Here is a 13505-nt window from a genome sequence, read left to right on the forward strand (position 1 = left end):
AAATATCATAGTTATCATTCGCCAGTCTGGTTAATGTTGTTTAACATTTAGCTTGCCATGCCCAGTTTGCTTGTCAGGGGTAAAAAGTAAAATATTGGAAGGCAGTATGGTCAATTTCTAGGCCAGTCTTCATTGAAATCTGCCAAGATTTCACCCCACCCATGGTATTTCTAGTATAATAAAAGTTGTGGTTATAAGTTCCAAGAACTTCCGATCCATTTACAGATAATTGCAAATCGGTAGTTAATAGCACTCTAATACTTGAATAGGATTCCAGACACACTAAGTGGATGTCTTTTCAAACAAAATTCTTTTTAAATAATAAATAGCTCACAAGTCAAGTTGTACAAATCTGGGTTTTTTGGACATTGTGAATTTAGCCCTAGTGCATATTCTGTGTTAACCGAGCTAATAGCCAACCCAAATTATAACACAATTACATTTTAAACTATGTAGTTTAACAACAACAAAAAAATGTTATAAATATAGCTGCAAATATATCTTTGAATGTGTATGTCACACATAGGAAGAAAAATAGATTAACTTGTCTTATTTCTGATATTAGAGTGGAAAGACATAAAACATTCTGGGAAAAGATTAACATGCTTACCAGCTTTCACAGAATGTCAGTTAAATCCCTTCACATCCCTCAGTTAGTCTGTTGGAATTCAAACCAAATGCATTTGTTAGGTATCTTGCTGAACACTGGAAAAAATAAAAATGAAACTCAAAATAGAAGTTTTCTTCGTAATTAGTTAACTTAGGTAGTTTGGGGTTGTTACACCCAGGCCACATTTTAAACCTGTAATTCTGATGCAATAACTGATCTAGGCTGCCTTTCTGTTGTGATGAAGGCCCCATGAGTTTCTCATTCCAGCTACAGAGTTTCTGTTTTCTGTTTAGTAGTTAAAATTACTCATATTAATTTGAGATCTCTTTACCTCTTAGTCAATAGACCATTGAGATGTTGTTAGGAGATTTATTATTGAATATTCAAAGTTGCTTTGCCACATTAGAGTCTCCCCATCAGAAGAGGGACCTTAGTCTCTACAACTGGTTTGCTTCTTTTCCATTTTTCTTCTGGGACAGCCATCAGAACATTGTTTATTGATGGCTTGCTATAGTAATTTAAGTGGATTGTACACAGCAACTAGGAACATACCTTTTGTACTTTGATAACCTAAACTAAAATAAAGTAGAAGTAAATTATTTAAAGCAATATCATTCAGGAAATTCAAATACCTTCATGGTTACAGAAAATTAAGTCTATTTTCATCTAATTTTCCCCCTCTGAAACTTTTATGCTATGGTAATCTAATGCTGTAGAAAAGAGATTTATTTTCCCATATGTCTTTTTTGGTGTGGTTATGGAGGATTTTTTGTTTTTTAGTTTTTAAGTAGTCATCCCAACATTTGGGAATTTTATCACCCATGTTATTATTTTGAAAATAATAATGAGGAATTGACTATAGAAATGCCAGATTCCTGCCTTTATATAACATTCTTCCTTCTGGATAATTTTCTTTCCTCCCCAACCAAAAGGAGTGAAATGAGCTCCCTCCTAATATATGTTACAGTAAATTCAGCTTATGCTAAGAGATTTCTTAGTGGAAAGGTGGGAAAGGGGACTGCCACATAACCAGCTCTTTTCTAAATAGAATCATTGACTCTTTTGTTCATTGTTAATCGCTTCTGCCACCTGTCCTCTTGGCTTGCTTAGTTCCTGTCTCTGGGGATGGCCTCTTACTGCACCCTTTTTCATTGACAGTCAAGATTAGAGCCACACCTCCAGGAGTGGTGATTGGCAGTTCTCATGATTCAGAGCAGGAGAGGCTCATCCAGGAGTACTGAGTATTCCTGTAAATCAGATAAGCAAACAGGAAAATATATTCTTAACTACCTACAGCTGGTAAGTAAGTTATTTTGGACTGTCTCTAACATTAAGGCATTGTTGGTCTAAATACAGTGACAGTATCTGAATGGTTTAGAGAATTCTGTCTTCCGAAATTTCCAAACAAGCTAATCCATAAAACTACCTAGGAATCCTAGTTTGGGACTTTGTAAAGATCTTTCATGTTTCCTATTCTCTTTTACATTCATCCAAGGTACAAAGATTAATTGCATGAGGTTCCCTCCATTTTTATTTTGTAATTCTATACTTCTGGCCCTTCCCCTCCCAGAAGGCTACTTCATATATCCAGCAAAATGTTGTAAGATGTCTGCCCTCCTCCACCCAAGACAGAGTCGATCATCTCTGACACCTGCTTAGTCTCCTGAATCTGCTACTGAGTGTAATTCCCCTTATTGGCAACACCACTCATCAGGTCAGCTCTACAGATTCTTTTTAGCCTAATTCAGTCCATTTTTTACCCCCAATAAATGTGTATTTAAAGATAATTACATCACTATATGTTTGCAACTTAAGCTTCTGTTCAGTAAACACTCGAGCAAACAAAGCTCAGTTTTTTAGTTGTGAGATACTGGTTTCAACTTAGTCACTTATTATGGGTGTGAGGCTTACATACCTATCTCACATTATGTTTCAAGTGTCAGTTTTGGAAATGGGGGCTACATTCTGCTCTGGGAATTGAATCCCCTTACTGCTTTGATAATCTATTTTCCATAGACTAATATTTTTAAAAATTACCTTCTTAGTAATTATTCACTTTGTTTAAAATTAACATTTTAAAAAAGGTATGCAGTGTATGGTCTCCTTCCCATCCTCATCTCCCAGCTGTCCATTCCCACACTGTCCTGTCCAATAGGTAACCACAGTTCTTACTTTGTAATATGTCCTTCCAGAAATATGTAATTAATTGGCAAAATATAGAATATTTATTTTCTATATCACTATATAAGGAGCTGCCCACTTTTTTAAAAAGCTACCAAATATTCTGTTGTATGGAAGTACCAGGATTTCTGTAACTGCTCCCTCGCTGAGGCCTACTTTAAAATTTTTCCTATTATAAATAATGCTGTAATAAATAACCTTGTACAAACATTTTGTGTGAGCGTATCTATAGGATAAATTCTGAGAATTTTAATTTTGGATCCAATAATCTGAGAATAATAATCTCAAGATTATACAAAGTGCTAGTCTGTAGAAGGAAAGGAATACCAGTTTGTGCTTTGCTCCTCAATCTTTTTGTCCATATTCTTTTTTTCCAGACTTTCAGACTTCTAATTTCTACTGCCCTGTTTTTATACCAGGTTTGTCTTTTCTTGACTATAAGATCATTTTCAGCAACCTTAAAACTAATTCTTGGCTGCTTTCAGTTCTTCTTTCTAGAAATCTTAGGGTAGTTGACCTAATAAGCATAAGAATTTGATTGAGAATTGAAATTTTTTTCCACACCCCTACCGTGGAAGACATTAAATTAATATAACTAAAGGGCAGTAAGTTTTGTAAGATCTCAGTGATTTATGTTACTTCAGTAAAAACTCACCATTTCCTCCACTTGGTAATACAGAACACTTATTTCAAGATTTCATATTATATAGCAGTACAATGCAGTCCTCTGCTTGACGCTCAAAATTTAATATACACATATCCTACCCCAGCCCCTTTTTTTCTTTTTCTTGGTTTTTGTAGTTTTCTTGGTTTTGGTTTTTGGTTTTTGGTTTTTTTTGTGTGTGTGTGTATGTGTGTTTTTTTGTTGTTTTTTGTTTTTGTTTTTGTTTTTTTTGGTGGGAAAGGTTAAGCTATAGTTTCAGCCCAACTCAATAAGTCAGAAATTTCCTTGTGGAAAGGAGGGGTTTTTATTGCTCTGTGAAATTCATCAAATTAAATTAAAAGCCTCTGGATTTTATTTGATTTTGCTCATAACAAATTTTTGACACCTCCTTTTCCCCCTCTCCTCAATATTTGAGATTTTTTCTATTGTGCATGATAGAGGAATGCTGCTAAGCTTGCAAGTAATTAACTTGAAATTGTTTTGAGTAATTCTGCTTTTTTGGCTTTTTGTACCTAATCAGAATTGATGTGACTGAAGTGCAAATCTTCATAATAATCATGCATTTGCTGGCAGTGATTGGAGGACCACCTTTTTGGCAATCTATGGTAACTTTGTTCACATTGTGTATCCTATGTAATGCATGTTGTCTTTTGCTTGTGTTTTCTAAAACAGGATAATTCAGTTAAAGGGTCATGTGTAAAATTATTTTATTCTTTCTGAAAATGAAAAACCACAGCAGTGGTAGGACACAAACTTCTCTTTGGGGCATGGTGAATTTTAGTACTTGGAGTTAGGTGGTACATTAGGTCCATTCCAGGGCTATTGTTTTTAAAGGCTGTTTGAATTATTATTTGTCATTCCATTTTACATCTGAGGAAACAACAGATAGTATAGCAAGTTAACCAATGACAAGATGAGACTTTTTTCTCTTTCTGAGGTATATGAGTCTACTAGTTTTTCTATCATATGCTTAAAGCTGAATAACAAATTTGGGGTAGTAGATAAACTAGCCCCCAAACAGAACAAATGCTTATTTAAGTCAGTGCCATAGAATTGTTGTAACAAGCCAGGACCTTGATTTTCAACCTGACCTATAAACACAAAAATTTTTTTCCCACAAAATTCTGAAAGAGAGATCATAATATGTATAATATCCAGACCAAGACTTAGGAACCAGACTGCCTGAGTTCCATCTAGGCTCCACTGCCTATTATGTGGTGTTCAACTCTCTTTGGCTGAGTTTCCTCCTCTGTAAAATGAGGACAGTCACAGTTTTTATTTCATAGGATTATTCTTTTTTGCTAAATGAGTAATACATGCAAGGCATTTAGAACAGTGTGTATCAAATGCAGTATCAGTGAAAGCTGCTCTTACAGTTGGAATTTCTCTCTCCAAATTTGAGTCACGGTAGTTTGTAATCTCTGGTCCAGTTAACTGCTGATCACTACCACCACCCCTTCAGAATTTACAATTCATTTGATGTGATCTTACCAAAATAGATACTACTCCTAAACAAACAATTCTTAAAAATCAGGTTAATTTTAAAATATAAGGAAAATTGACCTAACAAGATCTTTTCCATTATGATAGTAAATTAGATACTTTAGGAGGTATAATTGACATACTTTTCTGAGTATTCATCACTAGAGATGGTTTAATGCCTTGTCAAGAGGATAGGGGTGTGAGGAAGGAGGAGATAAAGGAATAAAAATAATCCATAGTTAACCAGGAAAATTCTGAAACTATCCAGTCACATATATAATATCATTCAAATTCACATCTTTCCTACACATTAGTCTCAAAAGCCAATAGGGTCTTTAGTGAAATCTAAGATATATTCTAGTGAAATCTGAGCTCTATGGATAGATATATGGATATAGATATATAGAGAGATATATAGATACAGAGAATTTTATTACTTTTACTTTTCAGTAGGTTATAGTTATTTTTATATATACACTTGACCCCTGAACAACACAAGTTTAAGCTGCAAGGGTCCACTTACATGCAAAAAAAATTTTTATAGATATAGTACAATAAATGTATTTTATCTTCCTCATGATTTTCTCAATATCATTTTCTTTAGCATCCTTTACTGTAAGAATATAGTATATGATACATATCCAAAATATGTGTTAATTGACTATGTTATCAGTAAGGCTTCTGGTCAACAGTATGCTACTAGTAGTTCAGTTTTGGGGGGGAATCAAAAGTTCATGCAGATTTTCAACTGCATGGGGGGGGGCACTTGTAATCCTCATGTTGTTCATGAGTCAGTTGTAGGTTGACTTAAATATATTTGTGTCTCTTGACCAAATTGATTATGTTTATAGGCTTTGAGTTTTATACCAAAATCTCCCTTCTTCCAAAATGTTTTAAGTATCTTAAACATATATAAATTACCTATAAAGTAACCAAAACGGTAACCAAAAAAACTGTGATTTCTGACTTGATCATTGGAAATCAAAGTATCAGGTATATACCTGATTATCCTTATCAGTATGGAAATACATAAAGCATGATTGCAAATGAAGTTATAGGCTATGAAGTTTTAAGAGAGAGAGAATGCATGAGTGAGGGGGGAAGAGGCAGAGGGAAGGAGGATTTTTCTTTTTAATTTCTTTTTTTTTTTTCGTTTTTTTAATATATATATAGAATGGGTGGGAAGAGAGAGAGTGCACATGAGGGGAATGGAGAGAATCCTAATCAGGCTGTACATCCAGCACAGAGCCCACCTCCGGGCTCAATCTCATGACCCTGAGATCGTGACCTAAGCCAAATTCAAGAATTAGACACTTAACTGAATGAGCTCCTAAATATCCTTATTTTTTAGGTGGTTCTTGGCAGTGAATTTGCCTCAGGTACATTTGTTACCTTTTTTATTAGGATTTATATATATGTACTTAACGGAAGTGATTTTTTTTTCTTTTAAAAGGATCAGCTGGGGATCCCTGGGTGGCGCAGCAGTTTAGCGCCTGCCTTTGGCCCAGGGCACGATCCTGGAGACCCGGGATCAAATCCCACGTTGGGCTCCCGGTGCATGGAGCCTGCTTCTCCCTCTGCCTATGTCTCTGCCTCTCTCTCTCTGTGTGTGTGACTACCATAAATAAAATAAAAATTTAAAAAAAAAGGATCAGCTGTTTAGTCTTTATTGATAATTAAGATAAGATAATCATCCTTTTTTACTATATGTTTTAAAAGTAACATTAGGAACTCTCAGATCCAAGACTGAAATAAAATCCCCAGCCCAGCAATCCAGTTCCAGTAATAGGCTAGGTTGCAAAGGGAAACAGATTCTTGGGCCTTTGTCTTAGTGTTACTGGCCCTACTGTTAATTAAACTGAAAGGGAAGGGCCTAACTTCTCCAGGAGTATTTGAAGGCTCAGTACAGATTCCCATAATTGACCTCAGACCACTATATTTCTTTTTTTGTGCTGTTTCAAATTGCATTAGGAAAGATTACATGGAACACTTTAACTTATTTTTGTGTCAAAATGGAGAAAAGATATCTGTTTAAGGCACAGCTGTGAAATTCCCATCTCTTTTGAAGTTGAGGGCATAAAATGGAAATTGTTTTCCAAATCCTTGTTAAAAGGCTTTTACTGATAGTTAAGAAGCAAATTTAAGTTAACAAAATCACTACAAATGTCTTCATAAAGCTGATCCAGATGATCAGCTATTTTGCAAAAAGATAAGTGATTTATATCTGCTGCTCACCTATTTCTTGTTTTGTTTTTTGTTTTTTTTTTTTACTTCAGAGGTAAGTTTTTACCAAAGTTTGTAATTAGTTCTATTGGTTTTAGTTGTTTGTTTTTTTGTGGGGTTTTTTTTTTTCATGCACAAAAGTCAGTGCATGGGTTTATACATTGCAAGAAACAAAACAACAATCCATATTGTTGACTTTCTGTATTGTTTCCCCCAAAAGAATGTATAATCTTTTGGGATGTCTCGAAACTATCTTTTATCATATCACTTTTTTTTTTAAGAAGAATATCATTCTGAAAGGGACCCATATGTAATCCCTTCATGTTTACTTTCACTGATGTTTGACTCTTTTAAATGTAGTAGTTGATTAAATGTGTACTCAACCATAAGACACTTTTGGAATCCAGTTAAGACAAGTCATGAAAGACTACAGGTGAGCACTTAAAATATTCGTGGCTTTAGAGAGAGTATAAAAATCAATACAAACAAAATCCTACAATCAAGAGCTTAGGGTTTGGTGTATATAGCTATACTGCTATATGAAGTGGAAAGGATCCTAAGAATGTTTATGACACCTTCCTTATTTTGTGGTCCAAGCCATTTACTAATTTGCCTGGCTTTTTTAATGTTTCTGTTTATTCTTCTTTCAACAGGCAGTAGTTTCCATTTACCTAAAGCATTTTCACCAAATTTTAATTATAGTTGTGGTATTATTCAGTTCAGTTGTGGCACAGATTACTGCTATGCCAGAGTTGGCACTCATTCGAAACCCTGGCCCTAATACAGGCATGCCCCTGTAATGGATTAATGCTTTGTTTCTTTTGAAATCTGAGGGAGTATAGTATTTTTTCCCCTTTGCCATACAGGTCTTTTGTCTCTGGAGGGAAAAGGAAACTAGCCAGGATATTAAATTAAGCCAGGTGCATTAGATTAAGATTGTACTATCCCTAGTTTTTTGAACTAGAGCAGAAAAATCTTTTGGAGCTCAAAGTATCCATGGTGTTGATTTTCTTCTTGATGGTAAACAAGTTTTGATTTGGGCTGTTGGGTTTAGAAATAAATTAGGGAAGGAAGAAGACCATTTAGGATGCTCTGTAAAGTTCTGGGCTTCATTTTTAAGTTGACCTACTTCATTTTAGAAAACTAAGGACTGCCATAGTACAACTTGAAATTTGAACAGATTACAATTTTTTTTAGAGCTGAGTTTTGCAAGAGGTCATAGAGTTGTGTAAAACTGAGTTCTTCAAAGTTTTGAAGAAATAGTATGTAAACATTAAGATTTATGTCTGTGCCAATTTTACTTGGGTTTTATATGTACAAAAAAAATAGGAAATGTGACATTTCCTATTTGGTTTTGAAATAGTGGCCCTAAAAAGTATATAAACAGCCCTAATTAAAACGTTTTCATTATAACAACTCAATGCCTATTAAACCCTATGGGCTTCTGGAATTTTGTACCTATACTCACTTGTTTCTATTAATAGAATGTATCACTTTATGTTGCTTTATTTTCAACCCATATTGGACAAAATGTGAGCTTTCTTGAAAGCTGAATGAGAGATGCAAAGAGGAAGAAAATCTTAAATGATTTTCTAAAAAGTATATTTCATTTGAAATGGTGGATATCATGCTTGCAAGATTGAATGCATGATCCCAGTGCACTGAACCCTCCTCACTTTAGGTAAATCAATCCATATTTTGGTACAATATAAAAATATATTATTTGCTTCTTCTGAAGAGGAAACTTGTTAAAATTTTGGATACACAATTGTACCTGCTTCAGTGTGCTTGATGTCTCTTTTGCCTGTATATGAATATCTTTGTGGCTGCCCTCTGTGTTTTCAAGCTGCTTGTATCCTAACAGTTTGGAGTTGGGAGCTCTTCTGAGTACAGCTTTCATCTTCCATTCCCTAATCTGCAGATTTTTAAAATCTACTTGCAAATATGTATAGTCTTTAATGCTCCACGCTTTCTGTATCATAACAATTAATTACAAACTACAGGCTTAAAGGTAGATTTCCAAAAATGTATTAAGAAAAAGGCAAAGTACACTTCATTTATACAAAGTCCAGAAGACAGCCTGTTCCACTGTTGCCAGACTTCTGGAGTACATTAGGTGAACTCTACTTAGCTTATGGCACAAATTAATAAAGTTGGATCAGTAATTTTTTTAAAGGTTGGAGTCAGAAGTGAGATTAATTTCTACATACCCTTTTTTCTTGGTTACATTATTTATAATGGAAAGAGGGAAATGTTCATTAAGGATTTGCCAAACTGGAGGGAATGGAGGATATACGGGGTATGAATCAAATGTCTGTTACATTTTCTTATTTTAATTTGTATATATTTTAATTGTTCTCTCTCTCTACCCATTAAAGATTCCAGTGCTGAATATTCAAATGAAAATTTTTCCTGCACTTTGTACTGTAGCAGGGACCATATTTTCCTGTACAAATTACTTCCGTGTAATCTTCACAGGTGGTGTTGGAAAAAATGGATCAACAATAGCAGTGAGTACATCTTAAGATTTCCAGCGATTATTTATACCAAGACTTGGTTTTGTAGTTGCTCTTTCATTGGAATTGTATAAAATACTTCTTAATTTAGAGTTTCTGCTTAAACAAATAATATCCAGAACTTCTCAGTTTTACCTATATATGCATATGTTTATATGCTTACATACATTTTTTTCACACAGGCACAAGCACATTTATACACATACATATGTTTTAAAGTATGATTGGGACCCCTGGGTGGCTCAGTCAGTCGAGCATCTGGCTCTTAGTTTTGGCTCAGGTCATGACCTGGGGGTCCACAGTTGAGCCCTGCATCGGGTTCCGTACTCAGCTTAGAGTCTGCGTGGGATCCTCTCCCTCTCCTCCTTCCCCACTCATGCTCTCTTTCAAATACATAAATAAAGATAAATGTAAAAGTAAATAGAAGTATGATCTGCTTTGTAAAATAAACCTGGCCATGTAAGTAAAATCCTCAATTTGCCTAACCAGCCCGTGCTGCTCTTTTCTTCATTAGCTGTTCTGGTATTCAGTTATAGGAACTGCTGGCTGGCAGGTACCATGAGGTTCTTAAAAGTTTGAGCTGATCTGTCTTACAGCAGATCCACATAGTATCTGACAATATTGAGTGCCATTAATCTCTCCCCTCTCTTTACTCTGCACAGGGAACAAGTGTCCTCTCTCCTTTTCTCCATATTGGATCGGTGATTACCCTAGCTGCAATGATCTATAAGAAATCAGCAGTTCAGCTTTTTGAAAAGCATCCCTGTCTTTATATACTGACATTCGGTTTTGTATCTGCTAAAATCACTAATAAGCTTGTGGTAAGCCCCAGAGTTTTTATTTGTTTTTACATTCATCTCATTTTGATTTTATGGCACCAGTTTTCATTCTACAGCTTCCTGACCAGTTCTAGAGTTCATTCTCCTCCATCAACAAGTGAAGCTATAACCTGAGGTTACCAGAAGCTCTGTGGATCTCCATAACTCTTCTTTCTGCTGCAGTTTATTTGTTTTTTGTTTTGTTTTGTTTTTTATTTATGATAGTCACACAGAGAGAGAGAGAGAGGCAGAGACACAGGCAGAGGGAGAAGCAGGCTCCATGCACCGGGAGCCCGACGTGGGATTCGATCCCGGGTTTCCAGGATCATGCCCTGGGCCAAAGGCAGGCGCCAAACCGCTGTGCCACCCAGGGATCCCTCTGCTGCAGTTTAATTTGGTGCTTTAGTTTATCTGCCTTTTCCAGTCTCAGTCTGTACATTCAGATTAAGGCTCTTTATGAAAAGCATCTTTGAGGGGCTCTGCTACATGGGCTGTTTGGTGTGTAACTCTCACACACCTTGTCAGTTTTTTATTTTTGGAAATTCAACTTTTTATCCAGCGTTGCTAAATAATTCTTGAAATTTGTGATTTGAGCACAAAAGTGATTTACTGTACACCTCACAGTTACTCTAGTGTAAAAGCACCTGCACATCCATTTCTCTTTTATTTGCAGGTGGCACACATGACTAAAAGTGAAATGCATCTGCTCGACACAGCATTCATAGGTCCAGCACTTTTGTTTCTGGACCAGTATTTTAACAGCTTTATTGATGAATATATTGTACTTTGGATTGCTCTGGTAAGTATCATACTGTGTCTTATTTTATGATTTGTTTTCTTGTTTCTGTGGGCCAGTGCTGAAAGATCATATAATGGTAACGATTTGGTGTACCAAAAAACCACAATTACAGGACTTGGCAAGAATTCGCGTGGTTTCATCTTTGAGCCATTTTTTGCATTATTCTTATTTGTGTTGCCTTCATCGGGGCTCAAAAATTCCAGATTTCTGACTGTGTAGAGCAGGAGTGAAGTTTTATTATCGGAACACAGCCATGGCCATTCATGTATTGTCTGTGGCTGCTTTCAAGCTACAATGGCAAAGTTGAGCAGTTGAAATGAAGATGGCATGGTCCATAGAACCTCAAGTATTTACTGTCTCTCCGGAAAGGGTTTGTTGATCCTTTGCGTAAAGGAAAAATCCGTGAGGAAATTGAGTTGTTAAATCGTATGGAATTGAAAACAAATCTGAAAAGAAGGGAAGAAAGTCAGAGGAGCCCGTCCTCTTTGCTTTCAGGAAGCTGAGGTATGACCTAAGCAGGTCCTGAGAATCTAATAGTCTCTCTTCTTTCCAGGTGTTCTCTTTCTTTGATTTGATCCGCTACTGTGTCAGTGTTTGCAATCAGATTGCATCTCACCTACACATACATGTCTTCAGAATCAAGGTCGCTACGGCTCATTCTAATCATCATTAATGAAGTTAACTTGGTGTCGTTGTATAGGAAACTCATGTTTTTTGCAGGAAAGAATCTGAACATATTAAGGAGAATGGGGTGTGTAAGAACAACTATAATTTATAATAATCAATGTTGTATAACTTTTCTTTGTTCTTGGTAGCACTCCTTACCTATCCTGTGTGAGAATGAGAATTTCAAGTTCCATCCTGTAATTGTCCATATTGTCATGCAGGATTTGGCCAAAGGAAGCATGCAGGAAAAATTGCCATGTGTTTGTAATTATCCTGGATTCAGGGAACCAGGGATCCTGGGGAACCAATCCCTAGTGGTGGAGATTTCTAATGTAGAATATTTGCAGGCCAAAAAATGGTTGCTTTATAATTTTAACAAATCATCTTTTAGTGACATCCTTGTTTAGTGTCTTCTCAAGCTTTCTTTAACTAAGGAGCTCAGCTTGTGGCACAGACATATCCCACTAGCTTGTGAGTTGGAATTAGTGATAAAGACCTTGAATTTGGATTGAAAGGTTTCCTATCTTTACATTGTTGAGAAAGTCATTTTTTTATTGCTCAAGAAATGGTATCTCTCATGGGTTTGGGAAATCCTGTTAGCATGCAGAGTAATGTGATAACTTTGTTGATCCATTTTATTTTTTTAAATAAATATATGATCTGAAAGCCAGCCTTTTTCTGTTTTATTCAGTGGAAAGATAACTGAGTTTTAATGTCATTTTTTAAAATTTAAGCAAAATTTATTTCTGTTCTTTAATAAATAAGGAAATTCAGTCAGCCACTTTGTCATGTGTCCTGCGATCTATTTTGTATAAGCTACTTAACTTAAACATAGAACTAAAAAATAAAATAAAAAATCAAATGAAACAGAACTATATTCATTTTCCCTCTCAATAGGTTTTTTTGCTGTACTTGTTACCTTTGAGATTATGTCTTCCCCTAGATTTTCAAGAAGGGAGGTTTAGGCCTCTCTGGGGCAGTTAGTAAAAAATTGTACGTCTATTCTGGCTCCATAATATACTACAGTTTGAAATGAGGACCAGATATCTTTAGTAGATATAATCCAGATCTGTTTCCATTGTATGTAGATAGTACAGTTGCTTGAAGGGAGGGGGACCGCAGAAAAGAAACAAAAGAAAATAAACTATCGTCTTGAGTAGCAGTGACAGTGAAACTTTCAATTTCTTTGCTCGACTATAGCAATAAAGAGAAATCTCTCTTTATTTTTGCTTGTTAGCAACTTCTTCAGCGTCTGGGGTAGAGAAGTACATAGAGGAAAATGCCAGAGCAGGTCCAGTTTAGGACAAAGCAGGAAAAAAGAATGATTCTACTTATTTGGTACAGTTATACCTGTTGCCTTGCTTGATTATTGCAATAGACACAGCAGATGTTAGTTACCTACAGTGGGAATTGAGGTCTGGGAGAGGCTAAGTGGCATACCAATGACACACAGTTGTTACTTTTCCAAATGGAAACTAGACCCCGTATCTTCTGAATCCTAGTCCAATGTTCTCTCCTACACCGTAGTAGGTTTGGGTGGCAAAAG

General features: G+C 35.6%; 1 protein-coding gene across 4 annotated transcripts in view; it reads left to right on the forward strand.

Annotated features, from left to right (window-relative positions):
* Window positions 1-12629, forward strand: part of CEPT1 (choline/ethanolamine phosphotransferase 1) — a 37347-nt gene extending 24718 nt beyond the window's left edge. For 3 of the 4 annotated variants that reach the window (XM_055339451.1, XM_055339449.1, XM_055339452.1), the window contains exons 5-9: window positions 3976-4060; window positions 9539-9670; window positions 10339-10497; window positions 11168-11293; window positions 11847-12629. In XM_055339451.1, coding sequence (XP_055195426.1) covers window positions 3976-4060; window positions 9539-9670; window positions 10339-10497; window positions 11168-11293; window positions 11847-11966 — 622 coding nt within the window. In that variant the 3' untranslated portion in view covers window positions 11967-12629. The remainder of the gene's footprint in view (window positions 1-3975; window positions 4061-9538; window positions 9671-10338; window positions 10498-11167; window positions 11294-11846) is intronic. The other variant, XM_055339450.1, reaches the window with a different exon arrangement.
* Window positions 12630-13505: the final 876 nt, after the last annotated feature.

The sequence above is a fragment of the Nyctereutes procyonoides genome, unplaced genomic scaffold (genome assembly GCF_905146905.1).
Source record: "Nyctereutes procyonoides isolate TBG_1078 unplaced genomic scaffold, NYPRO_anot_genome, whole genome shotgun sequence".
NCBI lineage: Eukaryota > Metazoa > Chordata > Mammalia > Carnivora > Canidae > Nyctereutes > Nyctereutes procyonoides.